We start from the raw sequence: 23321 nt of genomic DNA, 5'->3' as shown, positions 1-23321 counted from the left end.
CATATGTACGTACCTTTATATATATGTACATACACTGTATCTTTTTTTTTTTTTTTTGCCCTGGCTAAAGAATTCAGATGTCTTCATACTTAATGAGGCAGTGGCAAATTTATGAATGTGGTATGTTTTAATTCCAAGACTCACTGTGTTCAAGTAAACAGTCATTTGTAAAGGCAAATATGTCTAGTTTTCACAAGTTTTTCACTTGAATTCTGTAACCAAGTTCAGCAAATATCTTAAGCCTAATTAAATCACTTTAGACCAACAGTTTGTCAGAATTTATGGAGTACCTACTGAGGTAGACATTAGAGACAAAAAGATGCCTGAAAAACATTTCTACCTTTGATCTTGAAGTCTAATGGAACTCAAGGACAAAAGGCTTTTGCATTAACTATGGGAGTAGAAGAGTGGGTTAAAAGAAAATGCTTTTCATTTTAGGTTAGTAACCCTGCTGATATATTAGATAAGTTCCTAAGTGTTTGCTATGGAAAGCAAGCTGAATTTAATGAATGTTCTCTCATGAAAGATAAAAAGGCATATGTTCTGACAAATATTATGTAAATTTAATTCATTTGTATGTGTTAGAAGGTAGAAGTATGCATTATTTCTGAGTGCAGAAATATATGCTATGTTGGAGTGTACTGACAGAGCAAACTCCCAATGTAACTGAATAGAGTACATTTTAAAGAGTTTGTTCTCTTTACTTTAAACATTTTTTATAGTAAAAATTGTATTATCTAGAAGTTGACATAGAAAGCTAGAAAAAGCGGTATTTTTGATGCTCCTATTATTTTGTTTATGGACCAGAGTAATTAACTGCTGTCAGCACCCTTTGAATAATGTTAGGACATGTAAAACTGCCAGGTTAAAGTTGGTTCTCATGACTTTAACTAAGCCAGATAATACCTTATGGAAAAAATAAAATCTTTCCCCGATGCTTCATGCAGGTGGGAAGCAGAAAGCTTCAGAAGTCCATGGAGGAAAAGACAGATCTTTTAAAAATAATTTAAGTAGTATCATATGAAGCTAGAATTGATTCTAAAAATAGGTAATTGAAAATTTTTTGTTAGATTAATCTTAGAAAAGAGTTGTAGAAGTATAAATCTCAAAGTTGTCTCTAGGATGACTCAGAAATAATTTTATTTTCCTTCAAATCAAAATTCCATTTTCCAGAGATTTGAAAGCTGAAAGGTACAAAACAAAAAGTATAAGAAGTTCTTAGAAAAGAAGCAGTAAGTTCGAAAAACCCTTCATTTTCTTCTACTTTTTATCTCTTGATCTTTCCTTCTGTGCCTATTTGTCTAGTCCAGGGGCGACTTGAGATTTACATTTCTGTGGAAGAGGTCTTTCTAAATCTACTTACTCTAAGAAGATCTTTTGATTGGCTTGTAGAAGTGAATGTATTTTGTGGTATTGTGCTATTATACATAATTTGTAATAATTCATTTCCTCATTTCTACTATATATATAGAATAAAACACTATATTATAAATATTAGGACTTTGCTGGCTGCTTATATAATGTGGTTTATAATCTCTGATTGTATATAAATTTATGATTTGATTTTTAAGAAATGATAATTCAATTGTTTACTTTGCTCTTCCTTAGGTATGTTAGAGCGGAAGTTCTGGCTGGCTTTGTCAATGGCCTATTTTTGATCTTCACTGCTTTTTTTATTTTCTCAGAAGGAGTTGAGGTATTGTAAATAATGATTAGAGTCAGTAAATTACATTTCTGTAACAAAAATGTTTATGAACTAAAGATATATGTGGGCTGTTTTCACAGTATTACTGAGGACAGTCTTGGGTTAGATAAATTATTGTATAAGAGGAGCTTACAAAAAGAAAGAAGAGCTTACAAAGTAGTTGAAAAAATTAAATATATGTGAAACTACTTGAAATTCAAAACAATGAAATGGTATGAATGAAGCATTAACTCTGAAAAGTAAAGGCACAATCCGGGTAGTGAGGTCTGTTGGGAAGAGTTCTTAAAATAGAACCTGAGAGTTTTGCCAGTGAACTTTTATATTTGGTATATTTAAAAAAAGAGAGAGAGAAAATTGAAAAATCAATGAACTTAAAATGAATGGCAGTATTATTTAAGATACCAAAGAGGGATGGGTTTTAGACCAAATAGTCATGCTTTTAAATATTGGTGTTTATTTAAAAATAGTAACTATTACCTTGTCTGCATTAAGTGAGCACTGTTTTTTTTTTCCTCTATAGACTGTTTGGCATATATTTTTAGAATGGTTTTCATTTTGAAAATAACTAAAAAATTTTAAAGATTGCTTTTTGTTTTTACCAGTTGATCAATCAGAAATTATTTCAATTCCCTTTTTTGTATTATGTGTTTTCTAGAGAGCATTAGCCCCTCCAGATGTACACCATGAGAGACTGCTTCTTGTTTCAATTCTTGGGTTTGTGGTAAACCTAGTAGGAATATTTGTTTTCAAGCATGGAGGTCATGGACATTCTCATGGCTCTGGTATGATGGTTAGAACCCTTTGTTTCTTCATTTTCTCTTTTCCATCATAATTATCACTTTTGAAAATTGATAAATTCAAATTCTATGCTGATCTTTAATAACAGAAATAATATGTTAATAGATTCTTATTTATGTCTTCCAAAACCATCACTCCCACTTCTCCATGTTCCTCCATCTGAGTATCATCTCAAGATTACACGCTATCAGTTTGGTGTGGATCCCTCCAGACCTGTGTAGGTTATCTGTTTAGTATGACACCACTTATATAAAACCAACAAATAAACTTTAAAAATCACAAAATAAATCTAGCTAGTAAAAACTATAGTGTTTGTGGGTATAAAATTTATTATACCATCTGTCTTTGAAATCCTGCTATTTGGTATGCATCAGTCCACTTTCTCTTGTTAACACATGAAACTCCATGGTGTGGGATACTGTGGCTTATTTAACTAGTCTTCGGTATATAGACTTTTTAAGTCCTTTCCATATGCATATCCTTGTGAACATATGCAAGTGTTTTTCCAAAGCTGTACTGTCCAGTTTGGTAGCCATTAGTCACATGTGACTGTTTTAAATTTAAATTACAGTTACTTAAATTTAATAAAATTAAAAATGCACTTCTTCAGTTACACAAGTGATAGTTCAAGTGCTCAGTAGCCACATAGGGCTGTCATATTGGATAGCATATATAGAACATGTCCATCATCACAGAAAGTTCTTTGAATTGCACTGTGCTGGAATATAGAGTTGCTGGAACACGGGAAGTACAGTTTTTAGTTTCAATAGACAATAGCAAATTGCCCTTCCAAAATGACTGTCATCCATCCACATTTACCCTGGCAATGAATGCCAATGCTAATTTTTCCCACTCACATTAAAACTTATTATTATGGGTTTAAAACTATTTTGCTAATACTTTGATAAAAATGATACCTCATTTTATTTATTATTTCTCTGACTAGTGATGAGGTTGAAAATCTTTATGTTTTTAGGCCATTCAAGTTCTTCCTCTTCTAAAATTGTCTAATTTTTGCTTGTTTTTCTATGGTCTTCTTAATTTATAATAATTTTTACATATCTTATATATTTATACATTTTGTATACTAATCTTTTTATGTGTTGCAAACATCTTTTCCTAATCTATGGCTTATCTTTAAACTTTTATGTAGGGGTTCTTAATTTAGATATAGTCTTAGTTTTTCTGTCTTACATTTTTTCTGATATGTTTTCTATTTTATTTGAGAAGTTTCCTATTCTCATAAACATATACTCTTGTACTTTAATAGTGTTAAAATATCAGGGTGTTTCTCCTCATCCATTTTGCTCCTTTGTATGTAATTTGTTTTTGTGTTGGGGTGAGTTACGACTTAACTTTTTTTTTTCAGTGTGAATAAACAGTTTTCCAAGCACCAATTATTAACCTGCCTTTTACCCCATTGAGGTAAAAGAACACTTTTAGCCTATTTTAAATTGCATTTCAAAGTTAGTTGGGCCTGTTAATTGATTTTTTCATCAGCTTGTCAAGTTGTATGAAAAATCTTTTTGGGATTTTGATTGGAAATGTTTAAAAAAATTTTTGTCTTTTACTAAATTGTCTTAGCTACTTTTTAATATTTTTATATTTTTTGGTCAGTTCATTTTTAGGTAGTTGAATGTTTTTATTACTATTAAGAATAAAAACTATTGGGGCAGCCCTGGTGGCGCAGCGGTTTAGCGCCGCCTGCAGCCCGGGGTGTGATCCTGGAGACCTGGGATCGAGTCCCACGTCGGGCTCCCTGCATGGAGCCTGCTTCTCCCTCTGCCTGTGTCTGTGCCTCTCTCTCTCTGTGTGTCTCTCATGAATAAATAAATAAATAAAATCTTAAAAAAAAAAAAAAGAATAAAAACTATTATTCCTGCTTGTCTTTTTACATAAACAGGACCTCTAGCACAGTGTTGATTAGAAATACTTGGTTTGGGGACGCCTGGGTGGCTCAGCAGTTGGGCGCCTGCCTTTGGCTCAGGTCATGATCCTGATGTGTCAGGCACCCTGCGGGGAGCCTGATTCTCCCTCTGCCTGTGTTTCTGCTCTCTCTCTCTCTCTCTCTCAGTCTGTGTCTCTCATGAATAAATAAATCTTTTAAAAAAGGAAATAGTTTGTATCCTTGTATCAACCTGGATGATCACCTGAGTAACTTAAAAAAAAAACACTGATGCCCAGGTTTAATCCCAGAACATTTTTATCAGAACATCTGGAGGAAGACCCAAATATCAGCATGTTTTAAAGCTCTCCAGATGACTTTAATATGCATTCTTCATTAAATAAATAAAGAATGCTAGTAAAGTTTTACCATTTGGTCTAATGTTTATGGTTTGTTTTTGATGAAACTACTTTATCAAATTAAGGATATTACTTTTCCTGCATCTATTGAAGTAATCAATATTTTCCTCCTTAATTTAAAATTTGTAATTACATTGATAGATTTCTTTTAAGGAACCATCCTTAAATTTTATGGTTAAAATGTATCCATTTAGATGTGCTTTGAGGTATATGGTCCATTTTCAGTCAATTTTTTTAAATGGTGTGTGACAACTGTATACAAGAAAATGATTTGGGGGCCAATATATATATAAATAGATCTCCAGTTGCCTCAGTACCATTTGTTAAAAAGATTATTTTGACACAGCAGACTCTCCAATGAACTCAGAGCCCAAGGCAGGGCTCAATCCTGTAACCTGGAGATCATGACCTGAGCGGAAACCAAGAGTCCTACATTTAACCAACTGAGCCACCCAGGTGCCCTGCTTCTTCAGTACAATATTAAATAGAAGTGATGAGAGAAGACATTCTTTTTTTCTTGATTTTAGGATGAAAGCATTCAGTCTTTCTTCATTAAATATGTTAGCTGTGTTAGCCATGGGTTTTTCAGAAATGCCCTTTATCAGGTTGAGGAAGTTCATTTCTTCCTAGTTTACTAGGTGTTTTTATTACAAAAGGGTATTGAGTTTTGTCACAGCTTTTTTTTTTTTTTTTTTGAGATGATTAGTTGGTTTTTATCCTATATTCTATTAATATGGTGTATTACATTGCTTGATTTTTGGGTATTGAACCTCCTTTTCATTCTTAGGACAAATCTCATTTGGCCATGGTTGCTGTTGCTTTACTTGGTTTGCTAGTATTTTGTTGAAACTTAGTGTCTTTGTTATTAAGGAATTTTGGTCTGCAGTCTTTCTTTCTTTCTTTCTTTCTTTCTTTCTTTCTTTCTTTCTTTCTTCTTTCTTTCTTCTTTCTTTCTTTCATTTTTAAAGATTTTGTTTATTCATGAGACACAGAGAGAGAGAGAGAGAGAAGAGAGAGAGAGAGAGAGGCAGAGGCAGAGGGAAAAGCAGGCTCCCTGTAAGGAGATCAATACGGAACTCTATCCTGGACCCCGGGATCACGCCCCAAGCCAAAGGCAGTTGCTCAACCACTGCGCCACCAAAGTGTCCCTGGTCTGCAGTTTTCTTTTGGTGTCTTTGGATACCATTGGTATCAGGGTAATACTGGTCTTATGGGAAGTGTTCTCTTATTTATTTTTTTAAGAGGGTAGGTGAAGAAAAGTGTGAAGTATTGGTATTCTTTTTTTTTTTTTTTTTTTTTAAGTATTGGTATTCTTTAAATGTTTGCTGCAGTGAAGTCATCTGGGCATGGATTTTTCTTTTTTGGAAGTTTTTAATATATTCTTTTTTTTTCTGTCTTGTTCTTCGTTTGCCTGTGATAGGTCTGTTCACATTTCTGTTTCCTCTTGATTCTGCTTCAATAATTTCTGTATTTCTAGGAATGTTTGTCCATTTGTCTATTCCATCTACATTATTTGTTTACTTGTTTATAAATGACTTTTTAAAAATTTATTCTATTTCCATAAGGTCAGCAGTAAAGACCTCTCTTTTCCCAGTTTTAGTAGTTCATGCCTTCTGTCATTTTTTTCTTGGATAGTCTAGTTAAAGGTTTATCAATTTTATTTTATTTTTTCAAAGAATTCCCTTTTGGTTTTATCATTTTTTTTCCTGTTTTTCTCTTCTCTTTAATTTTATTTCTGCTTTAATATTTTTAAATGTCTTTTCTTCTAAGTACTGCTGAATTATATAATATGTAAGTTTGATATGTCATGTGTTTTCACTTCATTTTCCTCAAAGTATTTTTCATTTTCCCATGTGATTTCTTCTTTGTACCATTAATTATTTAAGAGTGTGTCTTTCATTTTTCTTCTGTTGTTGGTATCTAATTTAATTCCATTGTGATCAGATGACACTATAGGATTTTAGGTTCTTCTCAATTTATTGAGTCTCTCTTTTCTTTTTTTTTTAAGATTTTATTTATTCATGAGAGAGAGAGGCAGAGACACAGGCAGAGGAAGAAGCAGGCCCCATGCAGGGAGCCCAATGCGGGACTCGATCCTGGGTCTCCAGGATCAGGCTCTGGGCTGAAGGCGGTGCTAAACCGCTGAGCCACCAGGGCTGCCCCAATTTATTGAGTCTTGTTTTATGACCTAGCATTTGGTCTGTATGGACAATATGTGCACTTGAGAAGAATATATATTCTGTGTTCTATAGATGGTCAAGTATTCTATAGGTATCTGTTAGGTCTAATTTGTTCATAGTGTTTCAGTCTTGTTTTTTTGATCTGTCTAGTCTATTTATTATTGAAAGTAGGTATTGAAGTCTCCAACTATTATTGTTGAATTATATATTTTTTTAGTCAGTTATTTTAGGTTTTGCTTCATGTATTTTTTTTTAAAGATTTTATTTATTTATTCATGAGAGACACAGAGAGGCAGAGACACAGGCAGAGGGAGAAGCAGGCTCCCCACTGAGCAGGGAGCCCACTGCAGGACTCGATCCAGGATCCGAGGATCATGCCCTGCACCGAAGGCAGATGCTCAACCACCAGGCCACCCAGGTGTCCCTACTTCATGTATTTTGGAGCTGTGGTGTTCAGTGTAATATGGTTATAATCATTATATCTTCCAGATAGATTGAACACAGTATTATATGATGCTCTCCTTTTCTTGCAGTGATTTTTGGCTTATAGTTTGTTTTGTCTGGTGCTTTGATAACCATTCCAGCTTTTTTTTTTTTTTTAACTGCTTGCATGTTGTATTTTTTTCTGTCCTTTTACTTTCAACTTCTTTGTGTCTTTGACTCTAAAGTGTATCTCTTAAAAAAATAATAAAAGTGTGTCTCTTGTAGACAGAATATAACTGGGTTATATCTTTTTTTTTTTTTTTTTTATTTACTTATGATAGTCACAGAGAGAGAGAGAGAGAGAGAGAGAGGCAGAGACAAAGGCAGAGGGAGAAGCAGGCTCCATGCCCCGGGAGCCCGACGTGGGATTCGATCCCGGGTCTCCAGGATCGCGCCCTGGGCCAAAGGCAGGCGCCAAACCGCTGCGCCACCCAGGGATCCCATCTTTTTTAATCCTTACTGACAATTTCTGTCTTTTGATTGGGATATTTAAACAATTTACATTTCATGTTATTACTACTAAGGTTGAATTTACATCTGCCATTATAATATTTGTTTTCTATATCTTCTGTTCTTTTTGTTACTCTAGTTCCTGATTCCTATTTTTAAATACTTTCTAGTGTGCCTTTTAATTCTTTTGTTTCTTTTACTATATATTTTTTAATATTTTCAAAATTGTTGTCCTCAGGATTATTAAATAGTATCTTTAATAGTGTCTTAATTTAAAATAATTTAGTTCAGATGAATAATAATTTAGTAATACACAAAACCTTTGCTTAAATACACCTCCATGTTCACCTCCCTTCTTCATACTATTATTGTCATACAAAACATGTTTTTATGATCTCCATCAATACAGTTTTATAGTTATTACTTAATGCAGTTGTCTCTTAAAGTATATAGAAGAAATGAGTCGCAAATTTAAAAATACATTTATACTCTGTCAAAATTGCTTTTATCAGTGCTCATTATTTCTCTGTGTGGGTTGTAGTTACTGTTTAGTGTTCCTTCACTTCATTTGCAGGTAGTGTTTTTGTTTATGGGGTAATGTCTTATTTCTCATTTATTTTTAAGGGAGAGAGTTGAATTTAGAATTCTTAGTCAACTTTTTCAAACATCTTGATTTTGTTTTCCTACTGGCTTTTGACCTCCATGGTTTTTGTGGAGAAGTCACCAGTTAATCTTAAGTTCTGTTATACATGGTAAATTATTCTTATCTTGGTGTACAACTTTCATCATCTCTTTGACATTCATCAATTTGACTACCATGTTTCTATTATATGGCTCTGTTTGAGTTTATTCTTTTGGATTTTCCTAAGTTTCTTGAATGTGTAGATTAATATTTTTCATCAAAGTTGGAGAATTTCTAACCATTATTTCTTCAGGTTTTTTTTCTTCCTGTCTCTTCTTTTTTGGGGGACTCTTAAAATGCTTAATTTGGTATACTTAGTGTTTCCACAGGCCTCTAAGGCTATGTTTATTTTTCTTAATTTTCTTCTTTTCTTCTCCTCAGAGTGGACAGTCTCTGTTGATCTGATCTATCTTCAAGTTTAAATAATTGAAACTGAGATCTTTTGTTAAGCACTTCTAGTAAATCTTTTATTTCAGTTATTATATTTCTTTAACTCTAGAATTTTCTGGTTTTTTTTTTTATGATTTCTCTTTATTGATATTCCATATTGGTGAGTCATTGTTATACTTTCATTCTTTAGATATGGATTTCTTTATTTCTTTGAGCATTGTATAATGGCTGATTTAAATAAAGTCTTTGTTAAGGCCAAAATCTGGGTTTCCTTCAGAAACATTTTCTGTTGGTTGCTTTTTTCCCATGTTTGTGGCATACTTTCTTTTTCTTTGCATGTCTTATAATTTCTGTTGTTGAAAACTGGACATTTTATATTATAATGACTCTGATATCATTACCTTATTCTCTCCCTTCAAAGTTTGTTGTTGCTGATACTGTTGTTTTTCTTGTTGCATGACTGTCTTGGACTAATTGCTTTCCTGCATTGTGTGGCCACTGAATTTTTAGAGCTGACTTACTCTAATAATCACCACATTGAGAATAGAGATTTTTCTAGGAAACTGCAAGTTTGGACAAAATACTAATTGTGCTCTGGAGATGCTCTTTTTAACAGAGCTTCCAAAGTCAGGTCTCTCCATTGTCTGCAGTGCTGCTGGCTTTTAGCTACTTTCAGCTGAGCTGGGCAGGAGGTGAAATGGAAATAGCCCCAAATAAAAATGGCAGAAATGGGATCCCTGGGTGGCTTAGCTGTTGGGCGCCTGCCTTTGACCCAGGGCGCGATCCTGGGGTCCCGGGATCGAGTTCCGTGTCAGACTCCTGGCCTGAAGCCTGCTTCTTCCTCTGCCTGTGTCTCTGCCTCTCTCTATATACGTATGTATCTATCATGAAGAAATAAATAAATGAAACCTTTAAAAAAAAAACGGCAGAAACCCTCTAGTCTTACAGAGGTTTGGTAACTTCTTGGATGGGTGCTTTTTAGTTTGTTTTCTGGTTTTGGTTTGGTTAATTATGAGTTCTGAACTGGTTGATTTTTAATGTGTCCCTTATAGTTTCTTGTTTTAGAGAGAGAGCTAATTTGCCAGTATTACCTCTCCACCATTTTGGAAGTTGATGCAATGCTGGATTTGGTTTACTGGTATTTAGGATTTTTGTGAACATTAGTGATGTTTTTGAATTGGGTAGCATCCAGTCTTTTTCTTTGCTTTGGAATAGCTTGTATGTTTCTTTGATGGTTTAGTAGTTGTCAGGTCTGATAGGGACAGAGGATTGATTCTGCATTATTTTGTTGTTGTTTTAAGGATTCTACTGCTATAATGTAATTCTACTGTTCTTTTACCAAATACAGAGGCTTCCCTGCGTCTGCTGCGTCTGCCTCAAAGTGACCATATGCATACATTTTGTTTTATCTTTGATAGTATATGTAATAGTACTTTGCAAAGCTTTTGCTAAGATTTTTGTCCGTGCTCTCCACTGCTTTATCTGCAGTGCCTAGAACAGTGCCTAGAACGTGTTCCAGATAAGTATTTCCTAATGTGAATGAATAACATTATCTAATCTCTAAATATTTCTTTGTACTTCTCACTTATTTTCATCTCCAGTAAAGTCTGCCACTTCCCTCCATACTTTCATTTCCTTCCCATACTCCATGGTAGGAACTCAGTCAGTTTTAATGAATCTATAACACTTTTTATAAGTAAATCTTTATTTAATTGAATTGCTTTTTGGAGCCAATTCTTTTCACTGATATCAGTATTATTGTAACCATTTATATGATATATTTTTAAATATTTCTTCTTACTTCTACCTACTTTTTAGGCCATGGACACAGTCATTCCCTTTTTAATGGTGTTCTGGATCAGGCCCATGGCCATGGAGATCATTGCCATAGTCATGAATTAAAACATGGTGCTGCACATAGTCATGATCATGCTCATGGACATGGACACTTTCATTCACATGGTGAGTATAGCCGAAATAGTTTCAAATGACAGCCTTTCATATGCAGAAATTTTGTATAGATTACTTTTTTAGTTGAAGTAGTCTCTTGAAAAGGTTTTGTAATCAAAAAGGTTTTGTAATCAACTTCCTTTCTAATGAATCAGATTAAATGGTTCCCAGGGTTAGTTCATTTTTAGTATATAATGAAAATAACTCCGTATAATGCCATAGATATTGCTTTTTTTCAGTGAGTATATTGTACTATGTACCACTATTTTAAATGAGTGTCGGTGAATGAGAATTGCATTTTAGCAAATGAAAATTATAATTTTTAAAGTATGTAGGCCTTTTGTACTACTGATAGGCTTATAAAAATACAATTGAATTGGGTAGCATCCAGTCTTCAGTTTTTCAGTTTTTCACATTTTCATTGTAATTTTTGGTGAGTATCATCTGATACCTCTCTGTTTCCTTAGAAATCTTTGTATGCTGGGGCACTTGAGTGGCTCAGACAGTGGCTAAGTGTTTACCTTCAGCTCAGGTCATGATCCCAGGGTCCTGAGATCAAGCCCCACTTCTCCCTCTCCATCAGTCTCTCCCTGCCGCTTGCTCATGCTCTCTCACTCAAATAAATAAAAATCTAAAAAAAAAAATCTTTGTATGCTACTTATATATAGCATTGAGTACTACGTCATAAGGTATTTATCAACTTAATATTTTAAAATGATATTTTAAATAATTCATGAAATTTCAATGTATAGCTTAATAAAAGCTGCTTACATACCACAGTCTGATTTATCTTTTAAAAAATTATATGTCTAAGTATTGTCTGTACCTGCCATGTAGAATCCTCAAACTTTTGGTTTGAAAATTGAAAAGGAAAAAAAATAAAATTGAAAAGGGTCTTGGAAATTGAATATTAAGTCCCTAATTTATCAGTCTCTAAAATTTACTAATTTTTGTAACTGTTACACTGATATGTTTTATTTATTTATTACTTTTTGTTTTTACTTTAATTCCAGTATAGTTAACATATAATGTTAAATTAGTTTAAGTTGTATACTATAGTGATTCAACAATTGTATACATTATTCAGTGCTCATCAAGATAAGTGGACTTTTAATCCCCTTCTGCTGTTTCATTTATCCTCCCACCCACCTCCCCTCTGGTACCATCAGTTTATTTACTAGTTAAGAGTCTATTTTTTGGTTTGTCTCCTTTTTTTCCCTTTGTTCATTCGTTTCGTTTCTTTTTTTCTTGAAAGAGCAAGTGAGCATGGGCAAGTGGGCAGGGAGAGGCAGAGAGAGAATCTTAAGCAGGCTCCATCACCTGATGGAGCCTGATGAGAGTCTTAACCTCATGACCCTGAGATCATGACCTGAGCTGAAATCAAGAGTCGGATGTTTAATCAACTTGAGCCATCCAGGTGCCCCCATTTGTTTTGTTTCCTAAAATTTTTTTTTTTAATTTTTATTTATTTATGATAGTCACAGAGAGAGAAAGAGAGAGAGGCAGAGACACAGGCAGAGGGAGAAGCAGGCTCCATGCACCGGGAGCCCGATGTGGGATTCGATCCCGGGTCTCCAGGATCGCGCCCTGGGCCAAAGGCAGGCGCCAAACCACTGCGCCACCCAGGGATCCCCTTAAATTTTTTTCTTAATTAGTGTATGGGTAAATGACACCAGCATAAAAAAGGTTTTGTCAGTAATTCTGTTCGTATTTTCTAGCTTTATGTGTAAGTACTAAGAAATCTTAACTAGAAGAAGTTTTGTTTATAGCAGTTTCAGTCAATTCTTCGAACACCTTCAGAATTACATTCTAGAAATTACATAGTGATCTGTTATAAAAAGTTATTTTTGATCTATAAATTGACAGTTTCATTAGCTAATCTTTGTATTGTATTAAAAAACAATTGGAAACCGTGTTGCCTACAAAAGGATTTGTTACCTAGTCAATAGAGTCATTATTTCTGTAACATTACCACCAATATTTGTAATTGACCCCTTGTTTGTTGCCCTAGAATTTTTTTTAGACCTTGAGCAGTGCATCATAGTAAGATTCTAAATAAATGAAAGGTAGCTTTTTTTGGTCAAGGGAAAGAAGGATAAGGGGCAAAGAAGAATTTATGTGACATCAGGGTACATGGAGATCATAGTAACTAGTAAAATGAAACACTAAGCTTCAAACACAAATCTGACTCTGGGGGCGCCTTGATGGCTCAATCCGTTAAGCATCTGCCTCTTGTTTTTTTTTGTCAATTGAGTGTCCCACTCTCGATTTCAGCTTGGGTCATGATCTCAGGGTCATAGGATTGAGCTCCATGTAGGACTCTTCATTCAGTGGGGAGTCTGCTGGAGATTCTCTCTTCCTCTATCCACCCTTCCTCCCTGCACTTTCTCTCTAAAATAAGTAAATAAATTTTTTTAAAAAAGGAGAAGTCTGACATCAAAATCTTCTCTTTTGCTATTATTTTTGCCTTCAGTGTATATTAGCCAATCTGAGGTACAAAAATAATAGGGCCATGATTCCATATTGCCCATAAGAGACATCATAGTCTCACCAGGAAATACGATGAGCTTCTTATTTGTTGAAATGCTGCACCGTCAGTAAAGCTAACTGATTTTTTTGTTTGCTTGGTTTAACTGCACGTATCTTAGTGACTCAAGCAGTAAAAGTTTATATATTGCTCTTGGGTTGATGGGGTAAAAGAGGGTGGCTGCTCTTTCTCATTCAATTCAGGGATCCAGGTTCCTTTTATCTCTGGGATTCTTGAGCTTTGGATTCCTCCACTGAATTCCCTGCATCTGCCTTGAGATAGAGTACATAGAAGATCATGTGGAACATTCTTATTAGCCTAGAAGTAGATTACCTGTGATATTTCTTTGCTTAATACTGTTACATATAACTCAAGGAAGTCTGGGAAATGTAGTTTAGTTTTTACCCAAAGAAGAAGAAGAAATGGGGGATAAACACCTAGCCAATCTCTACCACAGATAACAAATTTTATGTCTGAAAGGACCTTTCAGATTTTATACATAGGTGAGAGTTATATTATTTTACATATCCATTATTATAGCAGAATGTACCTTTCCAAATAATTCTGTCAAAAATTATTGTCTTTATCTGGACCTACTACCTACAGACAAAGTCTTGCCTTGATCAGGAGCTGGATTTTTAGAACAGTTAACACTTTTGACAATCAGCATGATTTTTCCCCACCATAGCAGTGCCATATCCAGACAGAAATAATTGTGTAGCCTTAGGCTTTTATGTGTCTTCTGGCATTGTTACAGTCTGTGTCAAAGCTGTAGTAAGGATATGTCAGCTCTTTGGTACCATGGGCCAAGAACCATGACGTCAGGCAAGCTTTCTGCTAGACATATTCAGAAAACTTGTCAGTCTTCCTCATGATCTCAATATTACTGGTCTTTTATATTATTTACCAATGTTTTCTGCTTTGATGCTAAAGTATCTTCAGAGTAAGTATAGAAATTGTAGTATTTTTAAATTTTTCATCATAAAGGCAAAATTAAAAGTATTTTTATCTCTTCTGTTTGAAAAGCTTACCACATCCATCTAAAAACTATGGGAAAGGGATCCCTGGATGGATGGCTCAGCGGTTTAGCTCCTGCCTTCAGCCCAGGGCATGATCCTGGAGTCCCAGGATCAAGTCCCACATCGGGCTCCCTGCATAGAGCCTGCTTCTCCCTCTGCCTCTCTCTGTGTCTCTCATGAATAAATAAATAAAATCTTTATAAAAAATAATTAATTTAAAAAAAAAAAAAAACTATGGGAAAATACTTGTTTGCCACAGTCCGGTTATCCTGGATGTTGTCCTGGCATCATTTCTTGGACTTCTTGTAACTTTCAACAGTAGATTTGTTTTGTCTGAGTTTTCCAGTTATAAAAGTAGTGTAGCAAACTGTAGTATAAGGTATGTTAGGAATAGTAAAAGGCTTTCACAATGTTTTTAATTTACTGTTTTTTATCAGATTGCTTGATATAATAATTTCCTAAATACTGTGTACCACTGATGCATTTTGAAATTGCCCATGTCTGTCTCCATTAAATTATTCTATTAAATTTAAAAAATAATTTTATAAGTCTGATGTGGCTGTATAATCATGCATCCTTCATGATATATTTGAATGAAAATTTCTCTGAATTGCAAAAATTGAATTGGGAATTGAAGATATATTTTAAAATAATTTAACTTAACTCTCTACAGATGGTCCCTCCTTAAAAGAAACAGCTGGACCCAGCAGACAGATTTTACAAGGTATGACAAGCAGTTTGTCTATTTCTCAGTTTTACGAAACAGGTTTCATTGTGTTGAGCTATCTGAAATGTTCCTTTAAGAAAAATACATAACAATATTTGTGTCTTAAAGTATTATCTTTCCTTATGACTTTGTAAATATATACTATTGGATATATTAGCATACATTCTTTTAACTGTCACTTGGCTATTTTCTTATATTTAATAATAAGATTATAATTAGAAAGTATACAGCTTACCTATAAATAATACCCATGCCAATGACTATGGTAACACCGTAATAATATATTTGCCTCCATAGGATTACTAAATATTTTTTCCAAGTTCCATATTCAGTATGTATTTATATTGTGGAAAAATTTAGAGGAGAAAGTATATAATGTGTTCAGACCCTTAGAATGTATCACCAGGAGTGAAATCTAATGTAGTTGGACTTTGGATAATAATGACATATCAGTATAATTTATCGCTTGTAACAAATGTACTACTTTGCTAGTGGATTCTGGCAATTTGGAATGTTATGCCCAGGACAGGGGTATATGGGAAATCTCTGTACCTTCTGCTCAGTTTTGCTATGAATGTAAAATTGCCCTGAAAAGTTAACTCTGTTATATTAATATTAGAATATACATAATGCAAAGTGAGACCTTTGTTCTATCCATAGGCATCAGATGATGATGCCTAAACAGGAGCTTACATGTCATGTAAAATGATAATTACAAAATTTTACAAGACAGAGAAAAATCAGTTTTGTCTGTGAACTATGATAGTTTCTTTCTGGGATATGAACCGATCTTTGGCTCTCAATTTCCCTTTAGACTTCATCATTCAAAGTTTCCTAATTCCCAGCACCTCACCTTCCTCCTTTTATTAACTTTTGACTTCAATCTGACTTTCTCAATAGCTTGTGATCCAAACTCTACTCTGCCTATTTTTTTCCACTATTTCTTGATATAGCTCTTGTTTCCCCACCGCCACCCACCCCCCACCACTATGAATGTGCTCCTCCATACTGAGGAGTTTATTTCCGGAGGCTTAAATATGTCTTCCAGTCACTAGTCTTCCGTTTGCAAAATATATAGATATGGTTCAGAACAGCATTTGCTGAAATAGCTTGTAATCATGCATATGTAATGCGTCTATATCCAATGCTATAAATTAGCCTTGATAATATGAGTTTATTTTTAGTTTTGGAAATCATTACAAGTTGAGGGAAGGGTGGTTAGATTTGCCTTCCTAATTATCTTTTATACAAGCTGTTAGGAAAATTACTTTATATTTTCTGAGTATCCATTAGTTTATGGTGGCTGCAGCTCAGTAGATAGCTCAAGGATGGGAAAACTGTCTGGCATTTAAAGTTTCCACGCAGATACTCATACGTGAAAACTGAGTTAACTGAATTTTTCAGTTATTTGCAGCATCTTCAGTATGACCTCTGGCTAGAATGTTTTTGGCGGTATCCTACCCAGTCTTCTAAGGCTTTCAACTTGTATGTAAGTTAAGCATATTAGTTTAGACCTCTGTCTTTACTGACTTTTCTTCTTGAAACAGTTACTAGAAAGTAAGAAGGGCTTAGGTAATTATTGATACTTGCTAATAAAGCCAGCTTTCAGGTGGGCATATAAGATGTAGTCAGGGACTTTTCAGTTAAAGAAGAATCAAGAACAAAAAATTTTTTCTTTTTCCTTTCAGTATTTAGAGCTGTTTTCATGCCTGATTCTACTAAAACAGTGACTAAAGAGTATATAGGCTTAAAATCACTTGTCACTTAAGAGTTTTGAAGCTTAGGTACCTTCAATCCACTTTGATGGGCATTTTTCTTCAGTTTTATTTTTTTCTTAACTTTTCAGTTTTTTTTTCATTTTATGTTTTTTTCAGTTTTATTTTTTAAACTTAATGTGGTCTCAGCACTTGTTAGTCTGTTTAATTCTTTGCTATTTGAAATACCATAGAAGAAGAGTTTTTTTCTGAGTATGCTTTGGCATAATATTTTTGTTAACAGGAAACAGAGCCATTTGCTTTTTGAAGAATAGTTATAAAGGTCAATAATCTATATGAATGAAAAAGTATATCAGGTACTGCGGGATGAATTATATTTGGAATAATACTTGATATAAAATTACACAGTAGTAGATGAAGTGAAGCATATTTTCCTAGAGCACATTAAGATTTTATTGGACCCAGTAATAGTCTGTTTTTAAATTATTAGAAAGTGTTTTCAAGTTTTAGTAAATCTGTGTTTTATGCCTAAATAATAAATGGTTTGTCTTTAATTGTCCAGAGAATAATGAAGAAGTAGAATAAATATAAAGTAGACATAAGCTTTTTACACATTTCTTTTCAGATAGAGTAAATGCTATTTTTAAGTGTCTTATTTTTAGTAACATGGTTTAAGTTTCACAGACATTGTTTTGCTGTACAGTAAATTTTACCTATTAGAAATATAAATGTTGAATAATTTATTGCCTTAGTTAAGTCTTTTTAAGAAATAATATATTTTAAACTTCTTGATATTTTTTAATGGTTTTTCCAGTCAATTATTAAATAGTTAATATTTAATGGGTTCTGATTCTAATCCTACTTCTGACCACAACTAGGATTCTATGCCCAATTCCAGAGGGGTGAAAAATGTACTTTCATACCAGCAATCGATTCTCTGATACCTGGAGGTCAGAGGAGCCTGGGACTGAAATTTCCAACCTCCTAATCAGATGATTGGTTCTCCTAGAAGCTAGCCCCCATCCTTAGATGGGTCCAGAAGTATATTAACATTAACAAGAGACACCTATTACTTAGGAAGTTCCAAAGATTTCCCAGAAACAAGGGTGAAGACCAAATACGTATTTCTTTTTATAAATCATAATATCACAATCGTATAGCTAGGTTTCAAGACAGAGTATCAGTATCCTATGAATTTAATATTTATATTTACTTTAAAATATTCAGATCTCTTTTCTTCCATATCAGATTCAAGCTTAGTGTATAATTTAGGTAACAAAACCTTCAGGATAATTAATAAGTATATCAAGATTTATAGAGTTACGGTCCATAGGAAATTTAGTCTCAAGCAGTAATAATTTTAATTACCAGCAGAGGGCTCTGTATGTACATGTATTTGTAGTTATAAACTGTTTCTTGAACAATTCTTTCAACCTAATTCAGTTTTACTTCTAAATCATTAATTAACTTATGGACTCTTAACCAGAGATGAATGTGCTTAAAATCAACTTACTTTTGTACTTCCTCATTTATGTTATATTAAAATATTAAGGATCATTAAGAACAGCTGTAATTTATGAATCAGATATTTTAACCCCTGGTGATTTGAAAAAGGAAAGATTATTTCAGGGCACCGGTGGCTCAGTGGTCAGGTGTCTGCCTTTGGCTAAGGTTGTGATCCCGGGGTCCTGGGATTGAGTCCCACATTGGGCTTCCTGCAGGAAGCTTGCTTCTCCCTCTGCCTGTGTCTCTGCCTCTCTCTGTGTGTCTCTCATGAATAAGTAAATGAAATCTTTGAAAAAAAAAAAAAGATTATTTCAATTCCCAGAAGTACTATTATTTCATTACTAAACACTAAACAATGCATCTACATTCTTCCCAATTTTTGGATTGGTATTTAGTTTTTTATGGATAAAATCAGGAATATAGTTCTAAGATGAGACGCCTGGGTGGCTCAGCGGTTGAGCATCTGCCTTCGGCTCAGGGCGTGATCCTGGAGTCCTGGGATCCAGTTCCACATCGGGTTCCCTGTGAGGAGCCTGCTTCTCCCTCTGCCTGTGTCTCTGCCTTCTCTCTGTGTCTCTCATGAATAAATAAATAATCTTTTTTTTTTTAAAAAAAGGAATATGGTTCTAAGAAATAGTTATATTTTTCATTGATCAAAAGATACTATTTTAATTCTGATTATGCTTTGTTTCCAGGTGTATTTTTACACATTCTGGCAGATACACTTGGGAGTATTGGTGTAATTGCCTCTGCCATCATGATGCAAAATTTTGGTCTGATGATAGCAGATCCTATTTGTTCAATCCTGATAGCCATGCTCATAGTTGTAAGGTAAGGGTTATATGTTACTTTCAGGTATTAAAATGAAAGGTGAGAAATGTGCTACTTAAATTACAGATCTTCAGTACGAATTATGATTGTATTGACTTTCCTTTTGCCTTTAACAAATTCCTATGTAGATTATTTCTCTTTTCATCTTCCTATATATTTCTTGCCTAGGTTTTGATGTTCCTTTTGGTATTTAGCAATTAAACTTTTGAGTTTCTAACTCAAATTAGGATTTTTTTTTTAAATTAGGATTTTTTTGAATCCAACATTCTATCTTTAGAACACTGATAATAAAAAATGTATTAACTATAGTTAGAATCTTATTCTGTATCTTACACTATCAAATGCAAAATAATTTTAAAGTTTCTTCTACAACTATTTGATTTAGAAAGTTACATTATCATTGCAGAAGTCTTATAAAAATGCTTTTTGAGGTATATAAATATCTGTCTCCCTAATCTAGGTTTATAAAATTTTGATGAATGAGTTATCTCTTAGTTTATCTCTATTGTGCTAATGTGTATATAAAGTGTGTGTTTGTGTAAATTCTCAATAAATACTTGCTGAATTAGATGGCATAGTATCTCAAGTTTATCACACTCTGAGATACATTTTATTATTGGTTTAATTTTTATCAGAATAATGGAATAATGTGTGTCTTTCACAGTCTCAAATTATTTAATATATAAATTATATATACATATGTCTTGATTTGACTGTTTTTGTTTTATTTATCCATAATAATTTTACAGTCAATAAAATTTGCTTTCTAATAATAACTAGAGGGCAGACTATGAGGATTTTTTAGGTTATGCTTGAATAGGATACACTTAATTTGATGGAATTATAATCTTATAAATTAGTCATAAATATAGATTTTGAAGTTCTTGCCCTTAAAAAGATACACACTTTAAACATGGAGATTATTTTTTAAGTTTCTTCAAATTATTTGTATTAGGAAGCAACTCTGCTATGTAAAAGTCCTTTATAAAGTTTGGAACTTTCTTCATCTTTGGAAATCTTTTTTTTTTTTTTCTTTTGAGAACATACAAGTGGTGGAGAGAGGGAGAATTTTTTTTTTAAGATTTATTTATTAGAGAGCACAAGCAGGGGGAGGGGCAGAGGGAGAGGAAGAAGCAGACACCCCACTGAGCAGGGAGCTGGATGGGGGGCTCTACCTCAGGACCCCAGGGTCATGACCTAAGCCAAAGACAGTTGCTTAACCAACTAAGTTACCCAGGAGCCCCTTCCAGGTCTTCTTTTATAGGGTAAGCCATCATTGGTGCATCATTGTCACCTGTCTATAGTTCACATTAGGGTTCCCTCTTGGTATCATACATTGGAGTGTGCATTGTTCACTCAGGCAACCCCATCTTTGGAAATTTTAACTATGCTTCCTTGAAAGTTCAGTTTACATGTCACATAATTTTATGAAGCTTAACTCCTGATAGATTTGGTAACTTCTATACCTCTCTATTTGCATATTTAATGTTCATTTTATTTTGTATTATAATCTAGTTTTAGTTGCTTCTAATACTTAGAGGTGGATCTTCCTAATGGTTTTTTTTAAAAATTACTATACTAATTCTATCTATTGTTGCTTGGAAGAGATTGGCTTCTCTGTCTCTCTCTAGACTCTTCTACACCCTGTGGCCACAGTGATCTTTTAAATGAAGATTATGGTACAGGAAACATTATCTTACTTTAAGTTCTTTAGTGGCACTTTCTTACCCTCAGGAAAAGTCTAAACTCAATGGGGTGTTATGATGTTACCCATTTATTTCTCGGTCTCTCTCTTGCCCTTCTCAATTTATATTCTCTCCAGCCATGTTAAATTACTTTCAGTTTCCTGAAAATATGTAATGAGCTGTCAGGACTCTGGGATTTTTTTTTTTTTAAGATTTTATTTATTTATGAGAGACAGAGAGAGAGAGAGAGAGAGAGAGAGAGAGAGAGGCAGAGACACAGGCAGAGGGAGAAGCAGGCTCCATGCAGGGAACCTGACGTGGGATTTGATCCCGGGTCTCCAGGATCAGGCCCCGGGCTGAAGGCGGAGCTAAACCACTGAGCCACCAGGGCTGCCCAGGACTCTGGGCTTTGATCACTTTTCCTTTCCCCAAAATACTCATCCTGAGTGCCTGTCTCTCTCCTTCCACAAGTATGTCCATTGTAACTGCTCATCCTTCAGATCAGATTTCAGTTTTAACAGCACTTCCTTCAGGAAGCATTTCCTGATTGTCCACCTCTCAGGCTGGGTTAAATATACCTATAGCACTTTTTACTATTCCTTTCATGGCATTTACTTACCAAATTAAAATAGTTTGTTTATTCTCTCTTAAGCTCCATGAGGGTAAATTGTTTTTTCATTGTTGTAAAGTCAACACCAGACTCCATCAGGCAAAAAGTTTGTATATTTTGGATTTGAAGCAAAATAAATTCATGTTTTTTTCAACCTTGGAAGAATTATTTTCTCTGTTCCCAAATAGGGAATTCTTACTTAGTTCTATTCCCATTCAGTTAGTCCATAAATATGAATAAACAAAAAAAATACATGTACCAACTTTTTTACTGAAATAGAACATGTTTAAAAACTGCACAAATCATTTTCAACAAATATTTATTAAATAGGCCCTCTCATCAGAGTAGTGATACAATACTGCTTTAATCTTACATTATAATAGGAGAGAGAGAGACAGCAAACAAATTAATAAACTACACAAATATCAAGTAGTTATTTGTAGTGTACAGAGAATGAAGCTAGGATGATAGTGATTAGGTTGCTACTTTAGATTGAGAGATAAGAGAAGTCTTCTGAAGAGGGGGCATTTAAACTGAGATTTGAAGGTCACAAGAGAGCCTGTCAGAGGAAGAGTATTCTGTAAGGAACAGCAAGTATAAAAGTCCTGTAGGGAAAACAATGTTGGCCAATATGGTGGAAGTGGAAGGAGTAAGATTAGAGTGGATTGAGTGAGATAAACTCGGAGAGACAGGTCTGGGGAAATGAGCCAGGGTTAGGAGTTTGGGTTTTATTTTAATTGCAGTGGAAACCATGAGGAAGTGACATTATTTAATTGGTATTTTTAAAAATTACTTTGGCTGATGTGTAGATAATGGACTATAAGGGGCAAGAGTACAAAAAGAGCAGCTAGAAAGCTATTAGAGTTGATGAATGAAAGGCCATGATGGCTTGGTCTGAGGTAGTCATCTAGGAGCTGGAGAGATACAGATAAAGTTAGAAAATGCTTTGGGCTTAAACCTAATAAATATTTGCTTATGGATATAAATTTTTAGGTCAGGGTTGAGTGAAAGAGAGGAATCAAGGATAATTTCTAGAGTTTTTACATGAGCAATATAGTAAAGGAAAGTGTCCTTAGGAAAGACTAGGGGAAGAAAAATGTTTCTTTTTGAAGGACACTGCAGATCAAAGGTCTGTTTTGGGTATGACTAAGTTCGAGATCTCATTAGACGTTTGTATAGAGATCTCATGTAGGCAGGGATGTACAAATGTGGAATTCTTGGGAGAACTCAGCTGAAGAGGAAGAATTGGAAGTGGTATACACATAGATTTAAAGCCATGGAGTGGCATTTATTTGGCATGAATCACCCCTTCCATTTTCCTGGAAAACATCCTTCTTTTCTGTAGAACCCAGTTTAGCTCCAGGGTCAGGGTCCCTTTCAATATAGTGTTTTAAGCAGCCACAACCAACCAACTACAGTTGGCTTTCAAGATAAAACCTGTTGGGGACACCTGGATGCCCTGGGCTCAGTGGTTGAGTGTCTGCCTTCAGCTCAGGTCGTGATTCCGGGATCCTGGGATGGAGTCCTGCATCGGTCTCCTTGCAAGGAGCCTGCTTCTCCCTCTGTGTCTCTCATGAATAAATAAATAAAATCTAAAAAAAAAAAAAGATAAGATCTATATATCATCCTTATCTAAGTCTTACTGGTCTGTTTATAAAGGTTTTTCTTACTAGTTTACATAAACATAGTTTCTAATTCATATAATTTGATTCTTTCTCATTATTGTTAGACTTTTTTATGTGTTGTTTTCCTTTGTTCT

General features: G+C 34.1%; 1 protein-coding gene across 1 annotated transcript in view; it reads left to right on the top strand.

Annotated features, from left to right (window-relative positions):
* Nucleotides 1-23321, top strand: part of SLC30A7 (solute carrier family 30 member 7) — a 90760-nt gene that overhangs the window by 20436 nt on the left and 47003 nt on the right. The window contains exons 4-8 of the mRNA XM_038541192.1: nt 1609-1696; nt 2361-2487; nt 10811-10954; nt 15162-15212; nt 19132-19267. Of these exons, the coding sequence (XP_038397120.1) occupies nt 1609-1696; nt 2361-2487; nt 10811-10954; nt 15162-15212; nt 19132-19267 (546 nt within the window). The remainder of the gene's footprint in view (nt 1-1608; nt 1697-2360; nt 2488-10810; nt 10955-15161; nt 15213-19131; nt 19268-23321) is intronic.

This window comes from Canis lupus, chromosome 6, assembly GCF_011100685.1.
Source record: "Canis lupus familiaris isolate Mischka breed German Shepherd chromosome 6, alternate assembly UU_Cfam_GSD_1.0, whole genome shotgun sequence".
In the NCBI taxonomy this organism is placed as follows: Eukaryota; Metazoa; Chordata; class Mammalia; order Carnivora; family Canidae; genus Canis; species Canis lupus.
The sequence above is the reverse complement of the archived record's forward strand: the minus strand, read 5'-3'. Positions and strand labels throughout refer to the sequence as shown.